This window comes from Micrasema longulum, unplaced genomic scaffold, assembly GCF_059751315.1.
Source record: "Micrasema longulum isolate JH-2025_06_02 unplaced genomic scaffold, ASM5975131v1 h1tg002377l, whole genome shotgun sequence".
Taxonomy (NCBI): Eukaryota; Metazoa; Arthropoda; class Insecta; order Trichoptera; family Brachycentridae; genus Micrasema; species Micrasema longulum.
Window position 1 is genome coordinate 28,186 of NW_028279527.1, and position 10,555 is coordinate 38,740.

At 38.8% G+C, this 10,555-nt stretch overlaps 1 protein-coding gene across 2 annotated transcripts; it reads right to left on the reverse strand.

Annotated features, from left to right (window-relative positions):
• Window positions 1-4,072: 4,072 nt before the first annotated feature.
• On the reverse strand, window positions 4,073-10,337 carry LOC148272323 (sorting nexin-30-like). 2 transcript variants are annotated; one of them, XM_088240201.1, is made up of 5 exons: window positions 10,250-10,337; window positions 9,726-10,130; window positions 7,737-7,875; window positions 5,191-5,845; window positions 4,073-4,592 (listed from the first exon to the last, which is right to left on the reverse strand). In XM_088240201.1, exons 2-5 carry the CDS (start codon window positions 10,059-10,061, stop codon window positions 4,250-4,252), a joined length of 1,473 nt encoding a protein of 490 aa, XP_088096327.1. In that variant the 5' UTR covers window positions 10,062-10,130; window positions 10,250-10,337; the 3' UTR covers window positions 4,073-4,249. The 2 variants fall into 2 exon arrangements, with proteins under 2 accessions (XP_088096327.1, XP_088096328.1); XM_088240202.1 differs by having other exon boundaries at window positions 10,278-10,334.
• Window positions 10,338-10,555: the final 218 nt, after the last annotated feature.

Here is a 10,555-nt window from a genome sequence, read left to right on the forward strand (position 1 = left end):
GGTATGTTTGTTGGCAGACCTGAGAATTCTGGGCATAGGGGAATGGAAACCATAGTTAGTTCTATGGTTATCGCTATGAAAGAGTCAGTTTTGTCTGAGGTTTCTAGTTGGGATATTTAATTTTATCGAGCTCAGTAGTTCAGGCGCATCAAAGAGTGAGTTGAAAATTTTAAATAGGACTAGAAGGTCGGATTTATTTTGACAGTCTTAAAGAGAAGATATATTTAAACTAGTTTCTAACTCATTATACGTATATTAGTCTCTGGATAAGCCCAGCCTCCAGCCTATCTTTCTCAAAAATCAATGTTGAACTGATTTAATAATCTTGATGTGAACATCATAATATGGAGACCAGATAACAGAGGGATACTCTAGATGCGGGCGAACTAGGGAACAGAAGAGAGTTTTAAGGGTTTTGATATTTTTGAAGTCAGGAATATGTTTGGACTTGGGAAACATGAAGCGTAGGACTGATCACTTTACCTTCGTGTGACGGATGATCGATATGCGCTGAATTTCTTTACAGACTCAGTGCCCTATGCGCTACTGCATGCTGAAATGACGTTATTGACGATGATGAGACATTGAGTACAAAGCACTCGTCGAGGCTTCTGGCTTTATTTCACACACAGAACTGTATTCTTCTATTCTATGCTTGGACAGGGACAAGAATCAGAATTAGATCGCCTACTAGGTAACACCCAATGAAAACTAAAACTGACAATGTTTTTAGCGTGTTAAAATGTTTGTAGACATGCTGGATATGCTCCCTGTGGAGTTATTTAGAAGTAAATTTGTTGCAACAGAGTAAGAAACACTTTTGAGAAAGGAATATTGAAGTCTAGGCATTTACTGGGCTTATGACCTGTCATTGGCTAGTGTAAGTGGCGACTTTATACGCTGTAACAATTACCATTCTGTCCATGTTTAAGCATCCACATTTCCTCAACTATTCAACCTTTTGGGAGTAAAAATCTGAAACTTTTATCACGCGGTGAGATTCATATGGCTGAACCATTTCACCTACTAGGCAAGTTTCAGATTTTTACTCCCAAAAGGTGGAAGAGTTGAGGAAATGCGGATGTTTAAACATAAGTAGAATGGTGAATGTTACGAAGGGCTTAAAGTGGCCGCTTAAACCAGCCAATGACAGATCGCGAACCCTGTAAATGCCTAAACTTTCATATTCCCTTCTTGAAAATGTTTTCCCTCTGTGTTGCGACATATTTAGATGAATATCAACATTCAAACGTGGACAGATTGGTGAATTTTACACAGTGCGTAGAGCAATCGCTAAAGAATCGCCTTACATATTATTTCCTCGTATGAAAATCTCCAACTCTGTTAGAAAATTCCATACATTTTAATTCAACTTATAAATACGTTTCATGCTCAGAGTAATAATGCGTCAACCTACAGAGAAGCCCTATCACTATGTTTCATAGAACGCAAGCGATGTTGGTTCGCAACAAATCGGTGGCCATTTTGTTTTGTTTGACAACAAACATATAATGGTTCTGTCGGATGCTTTTGTCGCTGTGCTTGGCTTTGTTTGTAAATAACTTGGAGTTACGTTACAATAAATAAAAATCCACTATGGTGAGTTGCAGTATGTTTGGTTGCAGCAGTAGGAGCGTCAAAGCTGTTAAAGGAGTCAGTTTTCACAGGGAATTGGTTCCCAATATTTTCCCATGATTTAGATTGATTTTTGGCATTTATTGTCCCGACACGTGTATTATGTTGCTTAAAAACTTTCCTTATATCAACGTATTTACTTCAGATACTATTTTTTCTCAATTTAGGGGATAAGTTTGTGAATTAAAGTATGTTTACTGTTGATAATGACAGTTGATTACGGGCAATATGTCGGGGCCGCACTAGGCATCCATATAAAGTTTCAGTCTTTATCGAGCAGAGGTCCATTCAAATTTTACTCGAAAATAGCAACGTTAACCTTGAAATCGCATCTAAAATGGCGTGTCCAAATTTCAGGCCGCTACGACTCGGCGTCTCGGAGATGTGACGGACAAACAAACAAACTCAACACGGGACTTTGGTTCCACCGAGTTGGGATTTATGCCTCAATAAATGTAACATAAGTATATTGTGAATAAAATTAATAAATAAATAAACACGCACATGTATTTTCAGTTTTATAAAATATATGTAGGCGAATTATAGAAAAATAAATTGGAATAACCCTGCAATAATAAATACAGAGGTATATATTTAAAAGTATTTACAATGCAAATTAATATCCATTTGGCAATTCTCGAGCTGAGCACGGCCCATTGTTTTGCTGCGAACTGTAGCTAACTTAATACCCAATAGTCGTAGAATGATTTTTCTACGTTTGGGCTCCTCTATAGCTTGGCGCATTATTACTCTGAGGTTTTATAGATTTTTAATATACAAAAGAGTGGAATGCTTAAATTTACAACCCGAGGGTTGGAAGCCGGGGTCGCTGTACGTCTGATGCATCCATCAGACTGATGTTCCATGACCGATGCTTGGTAAACTCAGACGAGATGCATCACGGAAATACGACCACATGTCTGATTATCGTAGGCAACTTAAATGGCTCTAAATTAGACAGCGGAGAGACCATCACTCCCTCTCACTTCTGTTCAATGTGCGTCATGATCCTGACGCACCTATATACCTCCGTCGACGCTTCATGGTTTACCTCTTCGTTCGGAAAGTGGGAATGTACATGAGATGCTGAAATGTGATCCGAAACATTGGGAAAAAATCAAAATGGCATAATAACCCAAAATAACTCATTGTGCATCCGAACAGTCGAGGAAATCTGAGATATTTAATCACTTAGACTTTACACATTACAGCAGAGATGAAGAACATTTTGGAGAAAGGAATATGGAAGTCTACAGGGCTAATGATCTATCATTGACCTGTAGCTCAATCACAAATAACTATCGACGTGCTCGCTGTGACCCTACTGATAGTTCGATAGCCCTCTTCTAGAATATGCCCTTAGAATAGTGGTCTAATCTCTGTTCTATGTCAATCGCATAAATCACATTGAATCAGTCCAACATCGCTCGCGTCGAAAAGTAGCGTGGATGCTCGGACTAGAGATGTTGTGAAGTCAATAGATTAGAACTAAGTATTAAAAAACGCAAAATAATGTCATTTCATGGAACAAAACAACCGATTTCCTTCGAGTACCTAAAAGAAAACTCCAAAATTGATGTAGTTAAGTCCGTCGGAGATTTAGGAGTTGTTTTGGACGATAAACTGACATACAACGAGCATATTGATAATACAGTAAATAAATCACTGAAATTACTCGGCTTCATTAACAGAATATCCTCTGATTTTACTCATGTCCGTACAATCAAAACTAGTAGAAATGTGCCTACTGCCCATTGAGACACGGTACAAATTACTAGTACTTGAACACAAAAATTTCAACCATATTTGAGTATGTCCAAATGCTTGCAGACTGGCTGGATTTTCTCCCTAGGAAGTTATTCATATTTTAATTTACTGCGACAGAGGGGAAAAACATTACTGAGAAGAGAATATGGAAGTCTAGGCATTAGACATTATGAATCGTCATTGGCTGGTTTAAGTGGGCACTTTACACCCTGTGTAACATTCAACATTCTGCCCATGTTTAAACATCCCCATTTCCTCAACTCTTCCATCTGTTGACTTTTTGTGAAGTTAAGGAGCTAAAACCTAAAATAGGTGATTTGGTTCAGCCGGATGAATCTCACCCGCATGATAAAGGTTTCAGCTCGTTTACTTTACAAAAAGTCAACAGATGGCAGAGTTGAGGAAATGGGGATGTTTAAACACGGGCAGAATGGTGAATGTTACACAGGTTGTAAAGTGGCCACTTAAACCAGCCAATGACAGGTCATACGCCCTGTAAATGCCTAGACTTCCATATTCCCTTCTCAAAAATGTTTTCCCTCTCTGTTGCGATAAATTAACATATTTTTTTCTACAAAACACTCAGTTTACCCCGAAGATGGCTCCTGCAATGGTAGCCGAAACGTCGGAACAAAACCAACACACGGTATCACCCAAAAAACGATACATATTGATTTAAGGTCTTTAATTCACAAAAGCCAACGGATGAAAAAGTTGTGAATGTCACACGGTGTGTAAAGACGCCACTTAAACCAGCCAATGGCAGGTCGTAGGCGAGATTTCCACATTCCCCAATAATGTTGGTCTATTATGATGGATTCATAATAGACCCACATCATTAAGACTATTATTGAATATCGTTTTCTATTTTCTCCCATTCAGAACTGTCCTTGGAGAGGCCTTCCAAGTTAACTTCGGAGCTTTGCTCGGAGGTGGGCGTGGGGATGGAAGCGAGCGCCGCGGCCATCTGCTTGAGGAACGCGTCTCCGTTCGCCGAACACGAGTTCGTCTTCCGCGAGGCGGCCGCCGAGGTCGAGGCCGGCACGACCGACTCCCAGCTGGCCAGCGAGCGCTCGTGGAAGTCGATCTGCTTCTTGGCCATTTCGAGGAGTAGGAGTTTGAGGTCGGTCTTCTTCTGACGCTGCCAGCCCTGAATGTCGCTTCGAAGCGCTTCGGAAGCGCATTGCAACCTACAAAAAAAGACAGTGAATATGCAAAACTGAAAAAAGGGCTTGATTAGTTAGAATGACAGTTGTCGGCAAAAGTGACGACATAACTTTGTAGTAACGTCTAAGGAGTGATTTATATTGACACACGAAAAATCATTCGTATCTGGCGAGTTAATTTATTTTAAATACAAAGCTTGACATATAAATCAACATAAATATATAAAATCAGCTTTTAAACAAAAAATAACTAAAATAAACCTAATTATTAACAACGTTCTTACAAGGTTACTTTAATTGATCAACGTACATCGATAGAATAAAAAAATTCAACAATGTTTTGAGTATGTCCAAATGCTTGCAGACTGGCTGGATTTTCTCCCTAGAGAGTTGTTTATATTCAAATTTATTGCAACAGAGAGGGGAAACATTTTCGAGAAGGGAATATGAATATGAAAAAAAAATTATTGCAGAAAAATCTACTTTTTTAAATACAAACCTTGTATCTTATAAGCAAGGTTAATATAATAATAAAATAACTCCTATTTAAAAAAGTAAATAAAAAATATTTACATGTAAACATGTAAAAGACAATAGAAAACACGCTTTATAATTAATTTACCTGTCATGGCACTCGTCTATGTCTCTGCTCCCCGCTCTTTTAGCGAGTTTATCCTGCGCGGCTTCCAAATTGCTCTGCATAGCCTCCCGCTCCTTGAGCTTCGCTTTGACGGCATCGACGTACAAAAGGTACTCTTGGATTGGGTTCCCGAGCGAGTACGGGAACTCGGCGACCATCTGCGCGTGCGCGTTCGCGCAGCAGTAGTAGGGACGGGCCATGCGCTTGAGGATCTCGCCCAGGTTCTCGCCTCTCTTCGCGTCCGCGTCGCTCCTCGCGTGCCGCTTCAGGGTGTCGCGGTTGAAGCGCTCGACCTGCGACCAGCTCTCGAGGAGCGGGCGGACGCTCGTCATCTCGGCCGCGATCTCGGCCTGCTCCTTGGCGATGCGCGACGAGATGTTCGCGAACGAGTCGAGCTTCGCGCGCAGCCCCGTCATGTACTCGCCGATGGACGCGAACTCGGGGTCGCGCACCCGGCACGCGTTGGACTGGGGAGCGCCGGCCCCGTTCTGCGACGTGAGGCTGTACAAGGAGTCGGTCAGACTCGAGAGGTAGCTGGTTTTCGTTTTGAAATGACTGCCCATTTCTGAGTTTGAGGCGGTTAAAAATATTTTCAAATCTTCGCTGTGCGATAGAATGGAATGTGAAGTTAGACGCTCTGAAAAAAAAGAGATTTTAGCGAGCATTGATCTAATAATATTTTCCACCATCATGGTGGTTTTTTGACCACTGCATCAGCATTTAAATTGCAGCGTGTCTGGATATTTTTTGTTGCACAGATAGTAAGATGATTTATTTATTTATTTATTAACGGACATTGTCCATGTATACAATTTATAAGGTTTAAATATTACAATAAAAGAATAGTTTAAAACATTTTTAAAAAAAGAAAAGAAGCATTGACAAACATACGGGACATCGAGACAAGATCTGGACTGTTTATTTAGTGCTCGTTTAAATCGCTGTAAACTTAAACCAAAAAAGTCCAGATCTAACAATGTTTGAGTATGTGCGAATGCTTGCAGACTGGCTGGATTTCCTACCTAGGGAGTTATTCATATTTAAAGTTATTGCAACAGAGAGGGAAAACATAATTGAGAAGGTTTGAGCATATAGGAATATAGGAATCCTTAATAAGGAATTGGAACTGTTCCAAAGTTACATGAAAAACAGAAAGCAAATAGTAAAGATTAATAATAAATCTAGCGACGAAACCGAAACTTCATATGGCGTCCCTCAAGGAAGCATACTTGGACCAATTTTGTTTCCTATCTATATAAATGATATTTGTAACTTATCTATAAAGGGCTCTATAATTAGCTTTGCTGATGATACTGTGATACTATCCCAAGGGAGCTCATGGGATATTGTATTTGGAAAGGCTGAAAATGACTTAAACTTAGTAAAAAAATGGTTAGACTCAAATTATCTAACACTAAATCACTCGAAAACAAAATACATAACATTTAAAATGAATAATAAAACTATATGTAATCCAAATTGCTTTGGACGCGCAGGCGGAATTATAACTAGATTTTTGTAAAATGTATTTTATATGTTAACTTATAGGGCCTCGGTGTATGTGATCAAGTCAAGTGCCTCGAGTTAACAATACAACAAAGACGGGTCATTGGAGAATCAATCCCATAGTTTGTTCTATGCTGATGGATGAACAGTACTTCATTGTTTCTAAACCTACGAGTCGGAATATGGAAATTTACCAGCCCTAGTAATGATGGAACATCAAAAAAAACATTTATATATTATCCATTAATTTAAGACATAACTTATATAAAAGTTTATAAAAATAGCGCAATGAATTCAGTCCGTATTAGGTATTCTCATTACGATTGAAATGTCAACTGGCCGATTTGTTCTAGAAATGAATAATGCCAAAAACGGTCGCATCGAGCGCCACATGTGTTGCAAGTCATATGTCAAAAGTATCATCTCAAAGAAAAATAGCCCTTAAGAAATAATGTTTGAAATACTGTTTTCCAAATCAGGAATCTTCGAAGAATTTGTGTAATCCGCAATTTTACTCTAGGAGAAAAATCCCGCCACTGGGTTTAAGATGTTCAAAATATAGAAGACTTATTTGTATGAAGAAATGAGCTGGAGTAATCGGCTAGTTCCTTGGCTCATTGCTGGCGCTGGGCGCGCTTTATCAATATTTATATTTATATTTGCAGAAAAATATAAATGGTGGCGACGATTTAGAAAAAAATAGTAATTACTCGTTTGTTTTTCTGTAAATAAAGTTACCGTAAAATATTATTATGGATAGACAAATTAAATGGTAAGCTGTGCGTAATCGCTTCTATACACGGTTCGCCCATGGCGCGTGGCCATAGTCTCGAAGCACTCGCTCCCGCGCACTCACTATGGACACTACACCTGTTTGCCCTATGTTTGAGTTCACCGCGCCGCAAACGCTTCGCCATTATGGCCAAGCACCGAGAGGCCCAAAGTTTTGATATTCGCAGGTGTCTAAGATCCCAGTCTTTTATTTACACCTTATTTTAGTTCAAATATGGTACAATTCTTACTTATGAATATATTTAGTAGTCCCATTCTCTGCAGCACAAAGTCTTTGGAGAATCTGTCCAGTTGCGCCAGGAAGGAGTGCCCTCCCGGCAGCGGGGGCACCACTTGAAGACTTCGGGAGACTAACCGCTCGTGGAAGGCCTGGAACCAGAAACATGCTGTTTAAACATTTCATTACTGAGTTGCGGTGCTGTGTAGTCACTACACATTTATAAAATAAGAGATATAAATATAAATATTTATAGGGAATGGCTTTAATTAACTAATTTAATTATAATTTATTTCATTTTACAATACGCCCACGGTGCATTTACAAAAAATATATTTTTTTATTTAACTTTTTGTGCAATTTCTTCCAACCAACAAATAAAATAAAAGTTTTCTTTTTATAATTCAAGTTACAGAACATATTCAATAGAAAAAAAATATTCAAAAACTAAAGATATAGGTACCTATATAAATAGAAATAAACGTATTTGTTTATAAATTACCTTAAATCAAAACTATTACTCAATGGAGAAAGGGAAACAAGAGGAAAGAGGAAAGGAGGAGAGATTAAGGAAGAAAAAGGAGATGTTTCTTCAGACGTGATTTAAACAGAGATAATGTAGTAACATCTTTGATGGTGGATGGGAGATGATGATGGGAGAGATGACAGTCGAGCCGCATGGACACTATGAGTTAGAGAAGGAAGAGGAATTGTGGATGGGTATTAAGAGAGTGCCTTGAGAATTAGAACGAAGAGGAACGCCATGTTAGATGGAGACTATCCTAAACAGAGAACACTCCGATTTCATTTTCTATTCACTAGTTTTATATAGATTCCCTGTTATTAAATATGTATACTTGTTTTATGCAATAAATGTTATTTATACGTTTTTGTAGATTTGCGATTTTTAAAATTGACTCCATTTCTTCGTAGGTGTAGTCTCCCCTCTCGTCAGGTTGGTCCTGTAGATTCCAATATGCCTGTTGGAAGGGCTACCCATAGAATAAAGCATAGTCCAGAAGGAGCGCAGAATCATATTTGAATACATCGGACTGTGTCCGATAATTCCCCCATTTAGACACAGTTTCGCCGCGCGCACATGTTAAGTCGCGAATGGAAAAAAAAATCTAAAATTTTATTGTGCACGCGGAAACATCGATTGACACAACAGATTAGATAAATAAAGAGTCTTATTAAAGAGTAATTGAATTTATGAACTTTGAACTTAATATATTAACCAAATTTTATTTGACACAAAACGGATATTTTTATATCATTCTAAATAATATTTGATGTTTTAAAGATAATGTCATTCAAATTTCCCCACGGCGTTGTTTAATCCGAGGTCTAATTTTCATTCATTATTTCATTAGATGAGCAAGTAAAAAAATTTACTACCCCGGCAACACTAACGAAATTTCCATTTTGTTTCTTCGACAATCTGACAGATGGAAAAATAATTCAATTTTTAAGTAATGCATTTGTTATATACACATTCATTTGCGAATTACAGATGAAATGTGATTGCATCCTGTTTCTTTAAGATCCTAGCTGCATTTCTAAACTTAAAAAAAACGCAACACGGCATAGTTGAATTCAAATCAGGAGTTGCGTACTGAGCGACGTCTACAAAGAAACTAATGGGTCAAAACGTAAACCTACTCATTTATGAGTAGTTGAGTCGTCTTCTGTTCGATGTGCGTATGCGGTTTCTGGACTATTCTTAATTCTATGTTTCTACGTTTTTGGAAACTTGAGATTTTTAACATTGACTCCATTTCTTCGTAGGTGTAGTCTCCCCTCTCGTCAGGTTGGTCCTGTATATTCCAATATACTGGACCAACCTGTCGATGGCTATGCCTGTTGGAAGGGCTACCGCTGCGCTGAAAAACATCACTCTGTTTAATATTTGGACCGTGTTATTTCAAATGCACGAGCAAACTAAAAAAATGTCTAAAACGATTTTCCGGGGCTTTCTAAATATGTATGGTAAGGTTCATACTTTGAAGTCGTTGTATCGCCTCCTGACGACGTACTCCTTATCTTCATCGTCCCATCGCTTGCAGCGAGTGCGGATTCTGAACGAGACGTACGTCCCCCAGGGTTCGACAACCTTCTGCGGGTTATCGACTCGCGCGACAAAGTCCTGAGAGCTCTCCAGAACTAGCTCCAAAGTCCTGTCGAGGAACGAAGAGATGCTCTCGCCCGACGGAGACTGCAGAAGACCATTGGTCTCCGTAATAGAACTGTCTGATTCTTCGTCGGAATCTGATTTGCCGCCTCTGACTCCGACCGCTTCGGAAGTCACTTCCAAAATGGCGCACTGCTCCTCCGCCATTCCGACTTTCAATTGTTCGCTTCAAAACCCAATTTTGAGAAGGGGGCGTTGATCAGTGATGCTGATGACCTAAAAATAAAAAATATCACATATAACTATCGATTCAAATGTTGCGATATTTGTTTGAACGTGGGGTGAAAGAATATTGAGTGATTTTTTTGTTGGGTGACAATTATTTTATAAAGTACCTATTTATAATTTACATTTCATTTCTACCTTCGAAAGGTGTTCGATTTGACAGGTTCATTTTGGTGCACTAATTCACACTAACACAAGTCGTAAACGTCAGTACATTATTGTGTTCCAAAGCTTATAAAAACTAATGAAGTTTTGACGTTTCATTTTTATAAACGGGGCACGTTTTTAAACAAACCAACAACAACAACAAACCATCACGCCGTTTCACCGTAAGGGTAGACAGAGAGGATAGAACGCCACATCACTCTATCTTTGCATACATATCTCGATTACTCTACATTCATTCATCTTCTCAT

Coding starts and splice junctions, on each gene's coding strand:
- LOC148272323 (XM_088240201.1), bottom strand. CDS start 10,061: ATGGCGGAGGAGCAGTGCGCCATTTTGGAAGTGACTTCCGAAGCGGTC. Junction 7,876..9,725: donor GGCGATACAACGACTTCAAA/GTATGAACCTTA, acceptor TTCTGGTTCCAG/GCCTTCCACGAGCGGTTAGT. Junction 5,846..7,736: donor ACTACTAAATATATTCATAA/GTAAGAATTGTA, acceptor CTTTTTTTTCAG/AGCGTCTAACTTCACATTCC.